The sequence below is a fragment of the Dermacentor albipictus genome, chromosome 10, assembly GCF_038994185.2.
Source record: "Dermacentor albipictus isolate Rhodes 1998 colony chromosome 10, USDA_Dalb.pri_finalv2, whole genome shotgun sequence".
NCBI lineage: Eukaryota > Metazoa > Arthropoda > Arachnida > Ixodida > Ixodidae > Dermacentor > Dermacentor albipictus.
The window spans coordinates 10,639,319-10,662,197 of record NC_091830.1 but is presented as its reverse complement, the minus strand read 5'-3'; the positions used below and the strand labels follow the sequence as shown (position 1 = coordinate 10,662,197).

Below are 22,879 nucleotides of genomic sequence, written 5' to 3'. Positions count from 1 at the left end.
CAATGGAATAGTCGACAGCCCTAGTGACACCTGCGGCTGCGAGGACACGATCGAGCACCTCCTCTGTGACTGTCCCCGTTACTATGCACCAAGAAAAGTGTTCGTTGCCGTGCTAAAAAAACTGGAAAATCGCTCCTTCACAGAAGAAAGAGTTCTAGGACACTGGTCCAGACGGGTTTCAGCACTCAAGGCCTTAAGGGCTTTGCTGAAGTTTTTAAGGGCTTGTGAATAGTGTGACCATCTTTGAATGTTGTAGTGCATAGCATCGCGTTACTGTGTGAATTTTTCTTGGTTCTCCTTTTATTCCCTTTACCCCTTTCCCCAGCACAGGGCAGCCAGCCGGTACTTACACTGGCTAACCTCCGTCTTTCACCTTTTGCCTCTCTCTCTTTTTCTAATTAGGTTTTGGTAAATGTGGATTGGCTAAGAACAGGTTTATAGAGAATATGGTTTGTTAGGTACTTGTTTGCAGGATATATTGTGAAAGAAAAATTCCTTAACTTGGAATATTCCCCATTTACTAACAGAACAATACTTTTATTCATGAAAAATTCAAAGATGTCACCAGGAGCACTCGATAAAAGAACAAGCACAGATGCATAATCATGAATCACGTTACAATGACTTTTGACAAAACAATTTCATCATTCAAAATTTTCATAATGCATACTATTTTCTGAAGCAGCAGTTGCATGGGCATATACCTCTAGCACATGTCTGTAGTTCACATACTGTTGTTGGCCGAGATATCTCAAGGTTTTCAGATTTGAATTTGGTATCTATCTATGCAAGTGTTTATTTTCTTGCTATACTGAAGTTTAGCATATACTGCTGTGTCTTCCCACTCTGTGCCTTGGTTTAGTGCTGCTTTCTCCCTGTAATTTCTTGGTACTGCAATATATTAACAATAGGTAATAAATTATTCACACTGATGCTCTTCCTGCCACATGACTTGGATTGTTATTCACACCAGCTGTCCTCCCTCAGTGTTGGAAGTTCCACATTTGTGTGGCCCAGGTGCACTCGCTCCACTCACATCTTTTTCTTTTACTTGTTGCTCAACTTGCCAATCTTTTCTTTCTGTCACCCAGTTCAGTCATATGTCTGTGGTCACAATCCCTTCACAACTTGCTGCATGTGAATCAGAGTTATTGTCTTCACCGCAGCCATGAAACCATGGATGTGGGTAGTCAATTTCACTATGCTAAAGCATCCTTTCTAGTAGTGAGGACAGTGCAGTCATACATTGGGACCACTCTCTCACTCAACTTAACGCTAATGCGTTGCATGAACCTCTTGCCACACACCGAGGAGTGGGGCTTCTCGTTCGAGTGAGTCATTCAATGCCGCGTGACGTTGGCCTTGAAGGTGACACTCTAGTCACATGGCATACACAGGCAACAGCATTCGCCACCGCTTAGTTGCAACTTCTGATGATGCATAATGTTGGTTGCTTCAACAAAGTGCTAGCCACAGCTTGGACTCTCGTGAGGCTTTTCTCCTGTGTGGAGCCCTCAGGTGCGCACCGAGGACATCCTTCGCATTAAAGCCCTTTTGGATGATGTCACACATGAAAGGTCACTAGTCAGTGTCGGTCCTCTTGTGATTCGTGACGTGGCTCCTGGGAGAGTGAAGAATGGGTAAAAAAAAGCCAAATGAATATTACAGTGCAGAAACTGCTGTTTACTTGTAAAGCAAATGAAATGCTGGAAGAATGCGCCAGTGTACACTTGGAGCCAGTGTACACTTGAAGCTAAACATACTAGATTTACCAACAATATTTTAACAGCTACAAGCTCAAATCAACAGGAGAGGAATGTGTTGTTTGAAAAGTTAGCAAAAAATGAAAAGGGGCCTGCAGTGCTACTGAGAAAGCTTGCTCGGTGGCACTAAAAAAATCACTATGTCGAAATCTCCTGCACTCTGTGCGATGGACATAAAAGCAATGTGTGGCACTGTGATAATGGGTTAAAAATGTAATGTGCAATATGTTCACACAATATCTTGAGTAACGCAAAAAAATCTGGCACCATGTTTTACAACTATATTTTAAGCATTGCTTAATTATCATACAGCCATGAGCAAAGCATTGCAACCATGGGAATGACGCATGATCATGATGAGCACATGCTGCACCAATGGCTACCTGGTGGAAGCTGTTGTAGCCACAGAAGTCGCACTATGGCCTCTGGGATCGCAGTGCATGTTACTCGTACGCGGGGGCTGTGGAAATGCCATCAGCAGGCTTGGTGACCATTGTGCATTAACTTCCTCCATGTAACATCAATGCTTTGTCACTACTGGGTGCCGCACTACGACGTCATGGCGGAGTGAAGTGTGCAATCCAGGGCTGTGAAAATTTAAGTTTGTTACCCTCATTTTGTTTGTGTTTTGAAGTTTCTGTGACCAATAACTTGGGTTTGCGTGCGTGAATTATATTCCTGTTAGTCTGAGTTCTTTGACATGCTAAGAAAAAGTTCAGAGCAAGAAGGGTGGCCCTAAAAAGTATTCGACAGCTTCTTTGGGAAAGAACGAACAAATGACAATGCACAACACAGTACTCAAGGCCAAGAGTATCCATTTTCCTCTTGCTGGTTCTAAGGCCAGACAGTTGGATCATATTCAAGATGGCAAAGATTGCCAGATGATGACACAAGTACTAAGGTAGTGCACCCATCTTGTTCGTACCACTACTGCCATTGCCTGTGATGTTCGTAACACACACAGGCAAATGAAGCTGACTAATTAGTAGTTGTAAGTTTTACTCCAAGGCTAAGTGCAATACATCTGTTAACAAATACATCATGGACGGGAAAATGCTTCCACAGGGCTAAAATTGAAGCAACTTAAATGAAATCTCATATCTGTAAAAAGGTTTCACTCCAGAAATTCATAGGAGCAGAAGTTTAGTTTGGGCCTAGTACATAAATCGCCAAAATTCAGAAAAGACAAAGGATTCTAGATGACATAGTGTAGCTTGGTAATGAAGAAAGGTACAAGATATCTTGAAACTACACTATACTAAAATGTCCCAATGACTATACATCTTGCAAGTGGAAGCAGGCATTAACACAAACTATTTATTGCAGCATCAATGCAGAGTGATGATTCTTACTGCTTTCATCATCACCCATGCCAGTGTAATGAAATGTTTAGCTTCTGTCATTCGACGATTTCCTCCTTGTCTATGGTCATCTCGTCACCATCACCATATCTCTCACCACAAATGTGTGTTCTTCAAAAATTAATTTTCGCTTTATTGCTGCTTTTCATTCTACAACATCGTCTATTTCATGGTCGCACCTTATCTGAATGTGGCAGCAGCTTATGTGAATACATGCTGGCACTACTGAGCTTAAGTGAAATTATTATTTGTCATCAGAAAAGAACTCATAGCCTAATCAGATGCAGCACACCAGTCAGGAAATCAAGATGTCCTAAGTTCGAACGCTGGCTCAGTCAGTGGTGTATGACTTTCTTTTCTTTGCTTCATCACCCGACTACCGCTAACAACAGTGTTTAGCAAATGTCTGTCAGACTGGCAAGATTAGTATGACTGGTTGAAACCTACAAGTGAAATCAGCCATGAAGCGGTATGAGCCTTGGAATAGAAGATGAAGAAGCGCAGGAGTCTGGGTTCAGGAGAAGAGAAGGAGGAGGTGAGAATAAAATGTAGACAAGATGGACGCCAGTTCCACAGCAATGCTTTACGTTTACTGTGTCCTTTAAGTAGGAACGCTACATTATTTTGGCGCAGCCGACAGCAAACTCCAACATGTGGGTGAGATTTTTCCTTGAGGAGACCTCCGCGGACAAGATCATCTTTTCGAGATACCAAGCTGAAGATGAACCAGCGGTGGAACTACCTCGCGAACTCAACTCGGCAGAACTCATGAACCTGGTTTTAGAGAAGGCTTCCATGGACCTTGATGAACTACGTCGGAACGGTGCTGTGAACGTGAACTTGCCTCTGGTGATCTTCGACGAATTAGTTCTTCAACCGATGCGTCGGAAGGACTCTGGATCACAGTCGTCGACGGAAGAGGTGAGCCTCGTTTTGAAAGCACTTCGGCTACAACAAGAACAGATTTCGCAACAAAACCAGCTGGTGACATCGCTTATAAGCTCTTTAAACGCTGAGAAGCCAGTGACTAAATTTGTAGAACCTGATGCATTCGACGGCATGTCATCAAGTCCAGAAGGTTGGCTTGAATTCTATGAATATGCCGCTGGAAAGAACAACTGGCACTCTAATGAGGACAAGATTACTAACATGCGTAGTTACTTAGGCGGTGTTGCACGGAAGTGGTATGATTTGCACATTATTGAAGAGCCTGGCAACTCTTGGAATCAGTGGAAAGAAAAATTCTTGACGACATTCCGAAGCAACCCAGTGCAAAGGTGGGACACCGCGCTTAATTTCAAATTCAAGCAAGGCTCCCTCGTAGAGTATTTCTTTGACAAATGCCGCCTTTTAAAGCTGGCCGAGCCTATGCTTCCTCCGTCTGCCGTAGTAGCACTAATAATGCACGGACTGCACGCGCAAGTCCTGAAGCAAGTGCAACTACGGTCACCTAAAACTATGGACGGGCTCCTGGAGTGCCTTCACGACATATCATTTACTTCAGAAGAAAATATAAACGCTAGCTCAAGCGGTCACTTCACATGGTCCGGCACGGATTGGTCAAGCCGTAATCAGCGAGAACCGCGCCGCCTTGCAGGCGGCACAGAGAGCTTGGGTTGGCGCGCTCCCAGAGGTCGGGTGCATAACATCGACAGCGACCCTGTTCCCCTACTTTCGGACGCTGAAGAGGCTCCGACGACAAAAAACTGATAAACAAGGGTGATCAGTCCGACCCGATGACCACAACTGAGACTGTTTATTTAACTTGCTCTAGCCTACTTCACATCCCTGTGAAAGTGGGAAACAGACACATGATGGCTTTGGTTGACAGCGGTGCTTCTGTGTCTATAATAAATGCCAAGCTGGTAGATGCAAGTCACCTGCATAGTGGAAGAGTACTACGGGTGCAAGGCTACGATGGAAAAGTGACAATGCATAATCAGTGGGCCTCAGTAAACATCGAGTTCCAAGGTCATGAAATAGCGAGTGAAGTACTGGTGATTGAGGGGGTGACGTATGACTTTCTGCTATCCAGACCAGATATAAAGAAACTAAAAATCAACGTATACTAGGACGATGCGGTTTTAGTGGAAGGAATATCAAGGCAAGAGACACAGCCGGATAGAAAGGACAACCTGCGAGTTGTCAATTGCGCGGAGGATATTGCAACGACCTATCCTGAACTAGTATGCATAGGAAGCTATCCACCGGCGATGACGTCACACAAGGTGCCTTTCGAACTCACCGACAAGACCGTCATCCGAAAATCACCTTACAACATGTCAAGAGAGTGCAAGATATGGTTGAAGAAGGAATTGCAGGAGATGCTAGATGCCAATATAATCCGGCCTTCGGTGTCACCCTTCGCCTCTCCCATAACTATTGCGCCGAAAGAAGATGGAACTTTCAGACTGTGCACAGATTACAGGGTTCTCAACCGACAGACAGAACTTATACCATTTCCCATGCCGAAGATAGACACGATTATAGATGAGACAGGTGGTTGCCGATGTTTTTCACGTATTGACTTGTGCAAAGGTTTCTGGCAGATCCCGCTAACCGAAGAAACAAAAATGTACACTGCTTTTATCACGCCCTTCGACCTGTACGAGTATAACCGGCTTCCTTTCGGCTGGAAAAACTCACCAGCATGGTTCCAGAAGATTATGAACGAAGTCCTGAAGCCTTTCCTAGGTGTCTTTTGTAACGTGTACATAGACGATATTATCGTCTTCTCCAAAACAGAGACGGAGCATCAGGCACACCTGTCCCAGGTATTAAATGCCTTGAGCTTGGCACACCTCAAGGTTAATTTTAAGAAAAGTGCGTTCTTTCAAAGAAAAGTGGTGTTTCTTGGAAGAGTCTTTGATGGGACTACCAAAAGCACGAAACAAGAGTCCGTCGAGAGGATATCCCAACTGGTAAAACCATATGACGTACACTCATTGCGTGTATTTTTGGGATTAGCAGGACATTTCAGGCCCTTCATAAAAGACTTTGCCATCAAAACAAGATGCCTCACGCGCCTAACACAGAAAGAAGTTCCATTTGAGTGGAATGAGGAATGTGAGAGAGTCTACCGTGATCTGGTGCACAGAATATCTGCCGACCCTATTCTACGCATACCAGATTTCACTTTACCCTTTGAACTGAATACCGATGCCTCACACTATGGGACAGGTGCAGTCTTGTACCAGAAATGTCCAGAAGCATCCGGCCGAGAAAAGCGACACGTAGTAGGTTACTACAGCTACACCCTCAAGCCACCTGAAGTCAACTACACCACTACTGAAAAGGAAGCTCTTGCAGTCCTCAAAGCAATTCAGTAGTTCCGTACGTACCTAGAAGGTGCGAAGTTTACTTTGTTCACCGATCACCAAGCCCTCACTCATCTCTTGAATATGACCCAACCTAAGGGACGTATCGCCAGATGGGTGAACTATTTGCAGCAGTTCGATTTCACCATCTCCCACAGACCTGGACCCCTTTTGACTGATGCAGATGCATTGTCTAGACTGATGATACAGGCCAACAACGAACAATCGGCAGAAATCAATGAAATTAAATTGTGGGAAGGCACTGAACAATTGATTTTTAGGGAAGGTCGCTATCAAGTCCCGCCAACGCTGGTTTCCAGGGTGCTTTATTTGTACCACGATAGCCCAGAATCTGGAGGACACGACGGATTTTGGCGCACCTACAACAAGCTAGTCAAGAGATTTACGTGGCCTCACATGAAAGACGACGTCAATCGATACGTTCGTTCATGCCACATTTGTCAAATCAACAAAGTGAAATATAAGCAGCCTACAGACGCCATGATAATACCTTGCCACTCAAACGTGCCTTTTGAAGTTATACACCTGGATTTCGCCGAGCTAAATAAGAAACGAGAAGGAGTCCGAAAAACGCAAGCTTTTCTTCTGGCCATAGATGAATGCACCAGGATGGTCGCGGCACGGGCAGGAAAAGAAGATGCGAATAGTGTCATCGCCCTTCTCGAACGGGATATGTTTAGGACAACCAAGACAATTGTATGTGACAACGGTCCAGCGTTCAAGAGCGAAAAGCTAGCAAGATGGGCTCGAGACCATAATATATCAATCCAGTTCTGTGCGCCATACCATCCCGCAGCGAATGGGCTTGCAGAGCGTGCTATATGAGATGTTAAACAATACATCAGGATGTACGATAGTTTCCCTGGTGGTTGGAAATGCTCTTTAGAAGCAGCTGTAAGACATCACAATCGCTCCTACACCAGCGGCTTGGGATGCAGCCCGCAATTCGCTTCTTCAGGAGAAACCCCTATTCTTCAGGCGGACCGTGAACTTGGGCTGTTAGAAAATCTCCAGATCGTCGAGGAAAGGAAACAGAAATCGCAGGAGGAGAGGTACCGTAAACGAATGAAAAAAAATTTTGACAAGAGACATTGCTCAGATATTCCAGACATTCAAGTCACCGACCTCATTCTAGTTAGGAAAGGAGTAAGAGAATCCAATGCCAAATTTTATGGTCCTTACTCTGTGACAAAGACGGCCACTCAGAAAGGAATATTGAAGACTGTGTGGTACATTGGCGAACGTGGCTCAGTTGAATGTGCTTCGATTGGAAACGTTTTCAAGTATTACCCCAGGAGGGGTTAGCAAAAGAAACCTGGAAGGGTGAAGCGGTATGAACCTTGGAATAGAAGATGAAGAAGCGCAGGAGTCTGGGTTCAGGAGAAGAGAAGGAGGAGGTGAGAATAAAATGTAGACAAGATGGACGCCAGTTCCACAGCAATGCTTTACGTTTACTGTGTCCTTTAAGTAGGAACGCTACAAGCCAGTATCTGCAAGAATGGCTGATATTGTGCAAAAACATGTCATCACTAATTTTTTAATCTGCCATGTTATTTCCACACACACAGAAGACTGCAGATTTAAAACAGCACGTGTAGAAAGTTTTAATAAAGCTCTCAGGTGTTACATGTGAATTTCAAACCATTCCAACAACAAAGTTCTGGCTAGGTAAACTGTAAAGTGACCTACACACTTTTGACGAAAGGAATGCTGACGAAGCAGAACAGCATGCAGGGAATTTCAGACCCTACTCTCAGGTTGGGGACGGAAGAAAGTCATTAGAGGTCACATAAAAGCATAAAAAGTGCCCATCCCCAAGTTACACAAAGTAAAAAACAGGCACACTTACTGCACAGGACCAATGCATTTGCCCTTCTTTGTCGTTAGAGCCAATCTTCACTCCCTACCTCCATAGCAAGTGGACATTCACTCTCACACTCCTTAGCGTCTTTGGTAGGCTCGTGAGACTGGAGCAGTGTTGCAAGAAAAAGAAGACTGGGTATCTGAATGTTCCTAGACTGTTCTCCCCTCCTAAGATAAGTAAAATGAAATACATGTTTAGCACACAGAGGGATACCTGCAACTTTAAGGACGGCCATATAAATTAGCATCGGAGAAGCTAGCTTAAAATTCCAATCCACACAACTGCCTCACACAGCTAATCCTGAAATTTGGGTCCAAACCATGTTTTTCACTGTTATTTATACGTCTCCATAACAAAGCAATATAGGCAGTGATGACAAAAAAGCAACAACACATGAGCCAAATGTAAGAAGTCATCCAGTGTATTCCTATGTCCTCAGTCGAACACAAGTTATTCCTACTTGACAGAGACCTATGTCATTACCTGCCAGGACATTTTCATTTGTAATAAGAACCATTAGGTATGGGGACCCAAAGTCAGTCAGGCTGTATGAAACATGAAACTGAATGTTCCTGCAGACCCATTCACGAAACTGAATGTCATTTCTTAAACCAGGTTAGCATAGAGCCGACATCTGGTGACAAAAACATTAGACCGCCTTGTTTGCAATAATGTGAGAATGCTGTGAATGTCTTCATACTCTGCCCATATTAAATTGTAGCTGCGAAACATTTTTAGCATCAGAATGCTAGAACCACTGAGCCACTACAAGGGATGGTGGCTCATCCATCGTAGGGCCTAGCTATAAGAAATATCCGAATGCCCAACCTGCCAGTGCTTTTGTTGACATAACAAGCTGCTGGAGACACAATCAATGTGTCCTACTGCTCAAGACTGATGCACCCACATGCCAATGATGCCAGTGCCTTCAAACAACACTACAACTGCACGAGAAACATAGACTGGACAAAAGCGGCCTCTGTGACATTTTCGATTGGCCAGCTATCAAAAGGCTGAGGTGATGACCTTTAGAAGAGCAAAGTATGCATTGAAGAGGTCTGTTGATCGTCTGAGAAAAAAACAAGGCTCTTTAACATCCCAGCTTGAGTCCTTTCAGGAAAAGCTGTCGACAATGTCAGAAGAGTCACTTCATGACAAGCTCAGCCCTTTGAACATTCCTGAAGGTGAAGGAACTGTTAAGGAGTGTGTAGCAGCTGAAAAGTGCACCAGCAAAAAGAAACGGTACTAAAGTGAAGAGTGGCTCCTACTTTGCCTATGCTTGCACATTCGTAGCCCATCAGGCTACTCCTTCCTAAGCGAGAACAACATTTTGCCCCTTCCATGTGTGTCAACAGTCAGAAAATACCTCTCAATGGTGCATATTAAGTATGGTTTTCACACTAGTTTTTTTAGTGCTTTAAAAAAAAAAGCTCTCAACAAAAGATGCTTTTAGAAGGCATGGAATTCGTGCTTGATGAAATTGATGTCTGAAAAGAACTGCGAGTTAAATGAGAAACAATGACCTATCCTGGACATGCTGACTACGGAAATAAGCCGAAGCACCAAGGCAGCTAGCTGACCATGGCCTAGTGTTTGCATTCCATTCTTTTGGTGAGAACTACTCCCAACCTGTTGGTGTTTTTGCAAGCCACGGTCCTACAAAAGAAACTGTGTTGGTCGAACTTGCAATGAAGGCCATACTCCTCCTTGAACATTCTGGTGCATACGTCAGGTGTGATTGTCTGTGATGGTGCCACGACAAACCGATCCACATGGAAGCACTTTGGTGTTACTGGTGCCTCAAATGGTACAAAGAACTGTTTTGTTTATCCTGCACGTGAGGAATGAAATGTTTATGTTCTTTCAGACGCACTGGATCTCATCAAGCGCATACGAAACCGGCGTCTGAAGCAAAAACTATTGTGTGTAAATGGCAGCCACGTGATGTGGTCACACTTATGACATTACTTTATGTAGTTGACGCCAAGGTCGAAGGCATGCAGAGGGTGCCCTAAACTTTCATTCCTGCATATAAACCCTAGCAAGACCAAAAAAAAAAAAAATGTGTGTTAAGCTTTGAGGCAGCTATTCAGCTTCAGTGTTGCAAAAGATTTAGAATTTTACTTGCAGAAGGGAACACTGGGCTTATACTATATCAAAGGGACAGTTGAATTTACAGTAAGGCTGAATAACCTCTTTGATAACTGAAACCGTAAGCATCCCAAAGAAGGCCTCAAGGAAGGCTGCAAAGATTTCAGCGTCCTATAATCAACTTTACAATGGCTAAAAAACTGGGAAAATGATGCGAAACGTGGTAAAGTTGATCCTTATAACTTCCTGTCCCAATCAACTGCTGAAGGACTGCGAGTAACTATACGTTCAACAATCCAACTTTCAAAGTACCTGTTAGAGAAGTGTGGCTTTAGATATGTGCTAACTGCTAAATTTAATCATAATGTTCTTGAAAAATGTTTTTGGTGTCATATGCCAAACAAACAGTCGGAATGACCACCCTTGCATGCCTACATTCTTGCAGTTATATACATAATGTGTTTTCAGCATATAGTCTTGTGAAGCAACCAAGGTTTGGTAATTGCCAGGTGCAAACTACTGAAGAGCCATGTCTTTTAACTCTCTCTGACCTAACATCAGCATTCTGGGAATCTGTTCCCATGGTGCCAAGTCTAGAGGAACTGAAGCAGAAGCTAGATGGCTTAGTGGAAGAAGAAGCTGAGTGTGAAAATATATTTTCAGATATATCCTTATCAGATGATGTGACTGACTGCATAGTTTACTATGTAGTAGGATTCTTGTGCCAAAAGATATCGAAGCACACCAGCTGTCAACAATGCCGCACTGACTTGACGGCTACAGGTAATGCAACATCAAGGCCAGAAGCAGCATTAGTAACGTGCAGGATGCAAGGAGGATTAGTTCACCCAAACATTTCCCTGTTCATGTTTTTAAAGAAAGTAGAAAAAATATTTTACAAACATGGTGGTGAAAGGTATGCACATGACATAACAATACACAAACACGGTTGATGTTATGTCACAAGTGATTCATTATTATATGGGAATCAGAATGAGACAGTACTGCAAGCAGCTGCGAAACACCGAAGTAAACAAGACACAGAAGCTATGGAAGTTTTTGAAGCTTGTCTAGTATTGTTTCTTGTGTTAAAATGTTGAATGTAATTCATTGCTTGGACATGTTTATGTTGTGTATGTGCTGTGCTGGAATAAATAATGCACTGTCCAATAAACAAAGCGAGTTTTCTTTTTCTGGTCCACTGTATTGAGCACCATTCGGCTTTCTTTCGTATTATTTGGAATCCCCATGCAATATAGCTTTCCACAGGGCAGATAGTGGTGTAATTAATCCTCGAGCTATAACTGCTCTCTTAAGGCAAAATTGTTTATTGCATAGGTAATGTCAATACTGTGGATAAAATTATCAGCGCGTTATTATGGATTTGTTTCTATTTATCTATTTAAAAACACAGAAGCATGTCACCTGCTTCAGAGAACAGCTTCACAGCCATATGTTGCAAGCTGTCACCCATTTGGCTTCAATCTCCCTTAACTGGCGTGCATCTTAGAGCACTCTGCTTCCTGCATATGTGTACAGGATTATTGAATATATTAGCGGTGCATGGCAAATATTCTGTTCGGTCAGTTGACCTCAGCTGCAAGGTTGATGTAAACTCAATATGACACTTGTGCTAAGTTCTGATAAATATTTAAGTTTTAATTGGATCACTTAACTGGTCGTTGTATGCGCTTTAACTGTTCCTGCGCAGACCATCTTTGGTACTGCACAAAACGAGTGTTGGTTTCTTGCAGATACCCGTCTGTTTATATTATGGAGTGGAAGTATGTCTCGCACATTGCGCAGCAGCGGCACATTTTCACTCATTATACGATGCTGAACATGAAGTACGTAGAAGCAATCTTGCAAAAACGAATAAAAAGCAAATACAATACACTCAATGCATGCGTAGATTTACTAGAATGCGGCCACAGCATCGGCTGCCCGTCCATTACGCAGGTAGGTGCATCGCCAAGGCCAAGCATGACTGAGCTTTTTAATGCTACACGCTGAGCCGTTATGCACAAAACTTTTTGAAGAATTAATCTTTAATGTGTGCTCATGATATAGCACGACCACTTTTTTCACAAGCCCCTACGATTGCTTTAAGCACGCTCAAGAACCAGATCGCGTAAGCCTCTAGGCATAGCCAGGCGAGCCTCGACACATGTGGCGCCACCTTTCGGCAAGAAAAGAAACTGTTGCCAAATTTTCACGTCTTTTGATGTGTCGTCACTCCACCTAACCTATTTCTAACACCGTGGTCTGTGCTTTAGCTTAGCATATGGGAGCCTTACATGTAATTTTACAAGTGACAAAATGTAAGCAACTACTTTACCTGTAGCTTTGGACATTCTTCAGTCTGCACTGCAACAACAACCTGTAAAAGAATCATGTACACACAATACGTGAACACATCTAAATAGGTTTTAAATAAATCAACCAAAAAAGGTAAGTCACAAGTTCAAAAATAGAAAACTCTCAGCCCTCTGTTGTGTCTTGCCTACATTCCCCATTTCACTATCACAATAAACAACAAAAAGTTAATCCCTAATTCATGGTGTTTCTACTCGTTCTAGGCTTTTTGAGAAGTATGAAAAAAAGGTGCTGAAATTTTTTGTTTAATCGTACATGACAAATGATATCTCAAGATCCCTAGCACTGTCACACATATAAAAATGAACCAGTAACGCAAGAATGAATGTTTTAACTGTTCCCGACTGTACTTATTAAGTAATTGTTAAGCCAGGGTGCTAACAAAACAGAAGTTGTAAAACAAATCACAGTAAATAAAGCGGACTGAATAAACATGTTCTTACCTTCATGCATTTCTCAGTTGGCACTTTAGACATTTTCTATAGAAAATAAGAAAACAAACCTGAATACCACAGGCAAAATTGCCTCACACGAAGTACAAGGATTTCGGATTAATTCAGACTGAACTGAACAATACACCTTCACTACCTTTATGGCATCTTCCGTCTGCACAAAACAATCAATCTGGAAGGAATACCCTTGTTACAAATGTGACTATCTTCAGTGCACAATGATTAAATATACTTATTCATTTAAACATAAGACTAGGTTTTTCCCCAGACTCCTTAGTCTAAAGTCACACCCTGCCTCTTATGTAAGGCTGATAAATTTAGTTACTTTGCCAATACGGTAGCTCCTCAGGATCAAATAAAGTTCATTATCTGTCTGTTTATATATGTTTATATATGTCTGTCTATATCCTGCAATCCAGATTTTAGACGGCAGCACAAATTGTAGCACTGAACCTTGGCAGGCGAGGCAGTACCGTATTTATGCGTACATAACCCGCACCAATAAATCGAAAAAATTAAACACAAAAGGTGGGGTGCGAGTCGTAGCAAATTTTGCCTTGAGGTATGACTTCACTGCAGTTCGAATTTTATCTTAGTCACACTCCAAGGCGAAATTCGCATATAACTCACATAGATTATTCCAATTATTCTGGGGGCTTACAATCCCTCGGTATTTCAGGCAGCCCCCGCCAAGTCTGAGTAATCCTCTGGCTACTCTATTTGCCTGATATTAGTATGCATACTTATGTTCTATTTCTTGGATCCCCAACTGCACCCTTGCATTTTAATCGTAGCTGCCTTATAATATAATAAATACGGCGATAAGACAAAGAGCAAGAATTAAACAGCACAAGAAAAGTGAAAAACAAATCACCTTTCCAGTGCCATCTGTCTGCAAGCAACAATCAACCTGTGATAAAACAAAAATAAATTGTTTGATAAGTTGAGTGGTGTTTACAATTTCAATGCATATGCCACTTGAACAGTTTATGATTAAAAATGTAGATTTGTCTAGCTAGGTGCGCATTAAATTGTTTCATGAACACGAAAGCCTCTAAAGGGGCACAAAAGAGCAACGCTAAATCAGATAAGACTGGCAACCTTTTTTTTTTTCAGAACTTTATTTGGAATTACTATAAGCACTCATGCATGGGCTGCTCTTCTTTTCAAGCCCTTGACAAAATGTGGGCCTTGCACAAAGGCATGCCATTTCGAACCAGTTTTTCCAGCAGTGCATGATCCCAATGGATCCCCTTGTGCCAAAAGAGTGCATGCATACCACACACCTGGTGCCCTTTTGGTCCTCATCACTGTCCCTGTTACTGCTACTCATGCAGATTCATCAACACACTCACGGATACAGTCGTCCTCTGGGCCGTTAGTGGTGTTAATATGCCTATACGTTTTTCATAATAGTGTGCAAGACCACCACACACCACACCTTCAGATACTTTTCTATAAGACCATTTTTAAAAAAAATTTTGGGCTGATGAGCTGGTGCTTCGGCCTTTACTTGAGTTTAAAGGGACTGTGCAGCACCTACCAGGGGTGTGGCAGTGTTCTGTGTCAGCGCCACTAACAAGTAGTCCAGTGCTAATCTTTTTAAGCAGCACGAAACGAGACAAAGGGCGGCAAAAAAAGTGGGATGAAGATAGTCCTTTGTCTCATTTCACGCTGTTTAACAATAAGAAACACCAACTAGCATCTTACTCCAGTGTTAATGTTGTGTGCTACTGCGCGCTACTCAATTTTGGAGACATTATGTTTGCTGCCTTTACAAGCCATGCATTCCTTTCAATATGTGCTTGCGACTGTTACACTCACAATTTATGGGTGCAGTGTGCTGACATAGCATGACCCTCAATAGCTGAAAACGATTACAACGAACAACCATTGAGCAAAATATGCTCTGCTGCATGCTCAACCATTCACGTTTAGCTAGGGTAGCACTTACTGTTCCAAAATCACCTTTATGTGTTTCTAAAGCAGGGAGTAGACGCTTGTGACCAGGTTATAATAGGTGTCAGTTTTAGGCACATCAATGCTTCTACAGAGTAAAAACATGAACAATAAATTGCGAGTGGTGTGAAGCTATCCTATGGTTTGCAAGTCTGGGCAGCAATGAAACAAATTAGTGGCGAAGCAAGCATGCATCACAATGCTTGTGTGACGCACAGTACACAGTGTCAATGTTAGCATGGGCACAGCTAACAAACAAGTATAAATTACAACGCAGCAGCTGTAAAGATCCACATATTGAACTCGTGGATATAAAAACATGGACTAAAATATTTTTTATTGCAGTCATGTATTTTAGCTCAGTGCCAAAACTTGACAAGTGTAACACAGAAAACAAAAATCTAAGAAGATAGCTATGTCGAGGCCCACCCCTAATTTAAATAAAACATCTAGTTGCAAGCAACTCAACAATACCCAGCAGACTCTCATTAAAGTGAACTGCAGCATCAACACCTTTGCTTAGTTGTTACCGAGACACCACAGTAATAAGAATCAAGGTATTGTGCTTGTTAGGATGAAACTGCAACAACCATTTGTAAATTTTTTGTTCACAATAGAAGCTTTCTTTACAGTGCGAACACTACTCTTGCTTGCCATAGTCTGCTACAGCTAGCAAGTGAGACATCTCCACAGCGCGCTACCAAGGCTGCACCACCGTCACTTTGCCTGCTCCCTATCAGTATTTAGCAGCAGTTTGATTTTTAGAGGACAAAATAAAATTCCATACCAGAAACTTGCCACCACTACACCAGTGTGGCATCAAGAAATTTCAAATTATTTTCTCACATTTTAGATGTTTTTTGCAGAAAATATTTTTGAAACTCTCTAGGTTGAGGGTCTGGTTCATTTAATGTGCAATGTACTTCATTACAGACAATCAGTGAAATCAAAGTCAAGTTCATCATCAAATTCCATGATGTCACAGCAGGTTCGTGTAGGAATGCCAAGGTGCCACTGCTGGCTATCTTTTGTTATTACATCTTTTTTGGGTTACCAAGCCTCCTTTCACATTAAGAGTGGCTGTTTTGCTACCCCAGAAGCGTAATGTACCAATACAGATAAACACAAGATTGCTTTCTATCCTCTTTTTGAGGTAAATGAAATATTTCCAGTCAGTTTCAGAGGCATGCAAGAATGACTGAACCTCACCTTGCTTTCCTGAGCCTTCTGTTCAGAGTTGAATTGTTTGGCAAGGTTGGGCAAAGGACTCTCCGAGTCTTCATCATCACTTCTGCAATATAGAAGAGAAACATGTCAACCCCTTTGGTGCATGTTTCTCAGCCAGCTGTGTAATGCACATTTCATACGTTTCAAATAAGGCAGTGTTTCTAACTGACCCAATGCAGTTTCTGGATAGTTCGAATGCAGTGGCTAGAGGGAGTGTACAACTGAGTGGCCAGTACTGCTTCACAGGAAGAAGACAGGGTCTCCATTTCTTCTTCTCTCTATACCAATATTTGAAGTCAATGCTTCTCCCAAGTAATCATTTACCTTGTTTTATTTGCAAAATAGCAAGCTTAAAAAATTTAATTGTCCATTGCACTCTGTGAAAGTGGTTGATCAGCGAAGCTGCTATGGTGAATGGTAGAGCTCTTACTTCCTATTTAGTAATTACGTGATACATAATTATCGAGAAACTCTCTTTGGAACCTTGCGTAGGTGCTGCCAAATCCCGGCATCGTGCCCTCGTGGCGTCGACGTCTCTTTGCGGCATTCTCGGCGTCACAATATGTGTCGTCGGCTCTTGCACGTCGCTTACGTATCACATCGCGGGCATGCTCTTCTCTAGCCACTGGATTGACACGACGTTGATGGTCTCTCTCCCGCCGCTGCCTTAGCTTTCACTCCTTGTAGATACGCTGCTTTTCATGCATACAGATCATGCCTGGCCTTCCCATAGCAATGATGGAGCGAAAGGGTACCAGAAATTCCCCTTGGTCGCCTTATTAGGCACATGCTACGTTACGCATTATGTCATACATTCACAGGAACACAGCTGTGACGGAGCGCCGTTTTAGACACAGGTGGCCATTAAACCGAGCTTTCATGTGTGCAACCATATGCGTTTACTTTTGTTTTTGGCTCTTTCACTCTCACTTTTCAGGGGAGAGTTTTTTCACACAGACACCAAAAAATCCTGGATCCTAGCCATAGACAGCTTCGCTGTAATAAATTACCCTGTGAGATTACCTACTGTGCACGGAGCTCTTTTGCCAATTAATTTGTTCACATGCTAGCTTTTAATGGAAGCAAATGCCTAATATGTGCTATTTATTTCAAATTTGATCATTAAGATTTTTTTTGTGCAGTATCACTTTTTGCAGAATAAAAACAAATGCAGGATGGAAGCAAGCAGCCACTGTTTCAGCAACTTACAAAGGTCTTTGCCTGTATTCAACAGCTGACTGCTTTCCATGATGGCATAAATACAGGATAACTTCATAGTTGCATTTAAAGAATTGGTGCAGCATACAAGTCAACAATAAATTTACATGGTCATAGAGACCCATGCATGTATAAAGAAATACAATATTAAAGTACTGCTGGCACAAATGCACAAAAGTGTTCTAAGTGCTCTCAACGACTTTCTCCTTCTCGGCCACTTTCAAATTGCAACCAGAATAAGATCACTTTGTATGACACACACAAGCACATTTTCTTGCAGTAAGAAGAAAGCTAGCTGAACTGATGACTGGTGCCCACAGATGATCCTGCTGATGCTCCGGTGCTTCAAAAACAAGTGAATACCAAGGCCACCTGGGTTTTTTTTACACAGGTGGCATTGGTTCACATGATTGCGTTGTTTGAAACAAAACACTTTGGGAGTCCACTGGCTAGCTTCTTGAAGCATCTGATTAGTGGTCGTCATGCAAATTACTGCTATTTGAAGGGCCGGCAGTGACTAAGGATATTACAGTGGTAGGTTTCAGGAATAAATTCACTTGACATAATTATGCACATCTGGTCTGCTTCACAAAGCCTCTGTAGTTCAAAGAGCACAAAAATAAATGATTGAGAAATTGAAAAAGAGTCAAGAAAAAAAAGCAGAAAACATACACAAAAAATAACAGACCTTGAGATAACTGCTGCATTAGATACTACACACTTCTGTGTCTTTAGCAAGGCAAGTCCCACTTTCACTGTCTTTTTATTTTTGGCCAGCAACAGGCTGTTCACTTCAGCATTGCATAGCATAGTTTTTTTAGCATTAACAGACATCTAAAAAAATTGACTGCGGTATTAGCACAATTAGAATTCGTGAGCTAGATTACTCTAAAAAGCAGACATTATTTGCATGAGAAATGTAAGTGCAAATAAATTAATAACCACACTTTTGCAGCTTAACTTTAAGTACTTTTTGGACGTACTGCAACACGAATTGCAGCCAGTGAGTTCCCAAGGCATATCTACTTGGAGATGACTACTGAGGATGACACTAGGGGTGGTATTCTCAGGTGATCTCTCTCAAACATAGTTTCACTTTTGTGAGATTTCGCAAGAAGAGGCATTGAACTCGTCAAAGTACATGGCTGACAGCGCTCGTGCGTGTGCAAAGATAGCAAGTTTGGCACAGTGTTAGAAATGCTGTCAGCCGTATACATGGATGCACCTGCTACCAAGTGTCACAAAAGTGATCTCCAAAAGTGATTACCCACGAATATCGCATCAGCTTCGGGATATGTGTTCCCAAAATGTGCAACGAAATATACCGACTTTTCAGTTAGTTTTGAGCTTTACTTGCAATGCATAAAAAGGCGGGTTGATAAAAAAGTAAGTGGAAGAACAGTGCCTGTTTGCTGCAAGTTTAACACTACTTATTTAAGAACTGGTGCTAGTTCCAAGATTTGTTCTAAGCAGGTATGCCTTGTGAAATCAATGGCCAATTCATAAATTGCAATATGTGCACTAATGTAATGGGGTAAAAAATTATTAGTGAGATTTTGCTAATTAGTGAATAGCATATTTTGATTTCTTTGTGCAGGCAATGATCACCTCTTTGAGTAATCCAGATCAATGAGCAGGTTTCTGCTATATGCTACAGGCGATTTTTCCAAATTCTGTTCATTACAAAAAACACACAGTACGGTCGGCAATGTCATACGAGTAGCTGAAATTGTAAGCGAAAAGGGAGTGCAACCCCCAACTGTATGGCAGCAAAAGCTTCATGCTCACGTGGTTCTCGGCTACAGTATCAGCTGTTATATGTCACTATGTTGTGTAGCACAAGTACACTTTGGCACGCTTCTTGCTATTAATCGCATTAAGTGCTGTATTTATGTAATTTATCTACTACCAGCAAAATAGGCTAAGTATCTAGATGCATGATTCAGCATTTACATTGTGTCATGTTCTCACAAAAGTAAGGCTAATACCATTTTTTACACTGTAATTAACATAAGTGGCAGTAATGTATTAAGAGCAAAGTGTACACATACTTCATGAAAATGCACCACAAATATCCCATTTCTATCCTTTTTTTTTTCAATTTAACAATTACACTTGATTGAAAAGCAGCATCTACATAAGTTGGGTGACTTCGGTCTTGTGGTTTGGTTGACCCTCTCAACTGCACATCACTTTATTTAAACATTACGATTGCATATCATCATGTTCAGAATGGTCAGACAGCTTTCCTCAGCAAACAATTTTTTAAGGAAGGATGGTTCATGTTAAATGGACGTTCATAAAACAAATACATTCAATTCAATACTCGATAAATTCATGTGCACAATTACAGCATTTGTGTTGTCTTCTTGAACTAGGCTGAAGTGAAATTGGAGACAGTAAGTTACGACACTTATGAGTGTTCTTATTGGCTTGAATGAGCAAGTAGTATTACTGATGAACCATACTTGGCAGGCAACACCGTGGAAGCTACGCAAGTCATGCAGTCATAGAAATCTCACTCTGCATGTTTTACGACAGTTGCTTTTGGTCGACATTAGCCCAAAATAACTATGTCGTATATTACAACTGCAACCTGTAGACGTAAGGTTCTGTAATATCAAGTATTATTTGTGCACTTTCATGCTTCCAAAGTGTAAAGTGCTATATTTGGTTGTGGTCACAAGGAATGCTCCGCACTCACTGGTTGCAGAAATGTATTGCTCCACTTGTTCAGTAGTAAATAGGTTAACATCTGCGACACCTTCCACGCAAAACTTACACTGTATATTGTGGCAGACAGGTACAAATGCTGAATTGAACAACGTGGTACATACCTATATTTTTTTTGCATTTGTGATGCACAATTTTTTTGTTGCATATAGCATTGTACAGCATACAGCCTTCATAGCATTGCGTGCTTTGCATGAAATGGAGTACAGCAGGGTTGCACTCTACGTAATTTACTGGACATACTTGGCAGCGGCTGCAATGTTTGCGGTCCAAGGTGTCAGTGAATCAGTGACAGGGATTGCCACAGGCAGTTAATTAGAGTTGTGGATGTTTTAGCGTAGCCATTCTTCAGTGGCGTACAACATTCTGTGCGTGTCAATGCCTATGCCTGTGACCTGTGCGGCACAACAAAGCTCCACTATATTAAAAGGTTCCCTCGTGCGGAGGCAACGAAGCCTACAGTTATGAAGATGACACAATGCAGACGTGGAGCTGTCTAAATATGCTGTTTCTTCACCCAAGTATGTAGCAACCGGCCCAACCAAAATTTCAACTGTTGAAGTATAGTAGTAGTAGTAGTATAAGACATTCAGTCCAAAATTAGTATGTTCGTGTATATGCTCCCCACAGCCAGCGCCTACAGTGCTGTCATGAGCATGGAAGGCTGACAAACACTTTCTTCTTTCCATTGTGAGCACTGCTGTTTACATGTAGCATTTGCGTCAGACCTGTCAAGATCTCTGCACAAAGTTGGTGCACCCGCTTACCTGCACACCAAGTTGACTTCAAGTAACTCAGTGGGAACTGCCGGATCTAAGCAAATGTTACTTCGAGAAAGTGCGGGAACTGTACCACTTTGCAGTGCCTTCTGGCACGTGGAGCACAGCATAAAGGAAGGCACGTCCTCGTTTGGAAACTCGGCACTGAGCAGCGGCACGTGAGGAGTGCGGATAGGCGAAAGGTCTGCTTTAAAACCAAGGCGATGGCAAACGTCGCACGTATATCCGAATGGGTTGCCGAACTGTCCTCCGAATAGTGATGTGTGCTCTCTCAACCGCCGCTGACGCCTTGCCTCGGCCTCGCGTTCCCGCACTGCTGGATCTTCACGTCGAGCACGATGCTTGGCCGCTTCCAGCTGCCGAACTGCCGGGTCTTGTCGGCGTTGTCGCTTCGCCTCGGCTTCGCGCTCCCGCACTGCTGCGTCCTCACGGCGGGCGCGACGTTCGGCGGCCTCAAGCAGCCGAAACACTGGGTCTTGTCGGCGTTGTCGCCTTGTTTCGGTTTCACGTTTCCGCACTGCCAAATCCTCACGCCGTGCACGACGTTCGGCCGCCTCCTTCTCCCGAAGAGTAGCGTCTTGTCGGCGTTGTCGCTTTGCCTCGGCTTCGCGTTCCCGCACTGCCGCATCCTTACGGCGGGCGCGACGTTCGGCCGCTTCCTTCTCCCGAAGTTCGGGGTCTTGCCGGCGCTGCCGCCTGGCCTCTGCCTCGCGTTCCCGCACTGCTGCGTTTTGGCGTCTACGGCGTTGAATTTCAGCGTGCTTGGCACGCGCAGCTTCACGCTGTTCCTGCGTCTGGACGCGTATGCGGGCCCGCCTTGCTTCCTTACGTTTATTGATAAATTCGCGCTCCTCGGATGGTGTTCTAATGATCCGCGGTGGTGCCATGTTAGCGAGACGCAGCACGCTTACCGCATGAGCGAAAAATGGGAAAACAGCTGCCAGACTCTTTTTCCTTTTTCAATAGAGTTTCCCGCAAACTCTAAACTGGATGGATGTTATGAGCGCCTCCTTTGGAACGGGACGGTGGGTTGCGCCACCAACCTTTTGCTATTATACTGCTTAATGTGTGAAACAAGAAAAAAAAAACAACGCTATGAATTCCCTTAACCAAATTTCCCGAAGTCGCGAGCGCCGCATATGGCTGGCGGAACCACTGGGTACCACGCGTGGCTTCCGAAATTCTCATCAGACGTGCGTACCGATCTCAAACGACGTTCACCTCACTTATATGTCAGCGTAAGTGATGTTTCCCACCCTGTATAGAGACATTTGCCCCTGGTGCGGCGCCAAGCCCACCTTATATCACATTACATGGGAATGCGTTCAGAATAAGTAATTCCTTCAAATAAAAGACCCGAGTGCGGAGCAGTGGGAGAGGGTGCTCTCCAGCAGCGACCAGAAAGTCCAAAATGGACTAGTAAGGCACGCTCACCGAGTAGCAACCCTCAGTGGTGCCCTGGAATAGGGGCGTCGACCCTGCGCAGATGGGGAAGAAGACCGTGAAGACGGCCGACCACATCTGCCACCGCTAATTTCTAACCAATTAGAGCAAATAAAGTTTTTCCTCCTCCTCCTTGCAGACATTACAGGTGACAGCTATTCTAGAGCCAGACGACCAGCCTTTAAAAAGCGCACTCAAAGGATTGTGCCGTCTGTGGTTTCACCGCGGTACCGATAACGTTGGTACCGATCACGTAAACACCCCGTTGCACCGTC

General features: G+C 43.0%; 1 protein-coding gene across 16 annotated transcripts; it reads right to left on the bottom strand.

Annotated features, from left to right (window-relative positions):
* Positions 1-516: 516 nt before the first annotated feature.
* On the bottom strand, positions 517-22,142 carry LOC135917857 (uncharacterized). 16 transcript variants are annotated; one of them, XR_010569439.2, is made up of 8 exons: positions 21,150-22,142; positions 16,414-16,495; positions 14,120-14,155; positions 13,382-13,417; positions 13,237-13,272; positions 12,756-12,797; positions 8,312-8,457; positions 517-1,621 (listed from the first exon to the last, which is right to left on the bottom strand). XR_010569439.2 is itself a non-coding variant. In XM_065451443.2 (8 exons), exons 1-7 carry the CDS (start codon positions 22,046-22,048, stop codon positions 8,346-8,348), a joined length of 1,215 nt encoding a protein of 404 aa, XP_065307515.2. In that variant the 5' UTR covers positions 22,049-22,142; the 3' UTR covers positions 517-1,621; positions 8,312-8,345. The 16 variants fall into 16 exon arrangements, 13 of the variants coding, with proteins under 13 accessions (XP_065307515.2, XP_070383800.1, XP_065307517.2 ...); XM_065451443.2 differs by having other exon boundaries at positions 8,312-8,429; XM_070527699.1 differs by having other exon boundaries at positions 8,312-8,429; positions 22,073-22,139.
* Between the last annotated feature and the right edge of the window lie 737 nt (positions 22,143-22,879).

Bases quoted from the DNA above. Each gene is read 5' to 3' on its own strand.
- LOC135917857 (XM_065451443.2), bottom strand. From the start codon at position 22,048: ATGGCACCACCGCGGATCATTAGAACACCATCCGAGGAGCGCGAATTT. The intron at 13,273-13,381 runs GTAGTGAAGGTG...TATTTTCTATAG, and splicing joins AGACGGAAGATGCCATAAAG to AAAATGTCTAAAGTGCCAAC. The intron at 8,430-12,755 runs GTAAAGTAGTTG...ACACTGCTCCAG, and splicing joins AAGAATGTCCAAAGCTACAG to TCTCACGAGCCTACCAAAGA.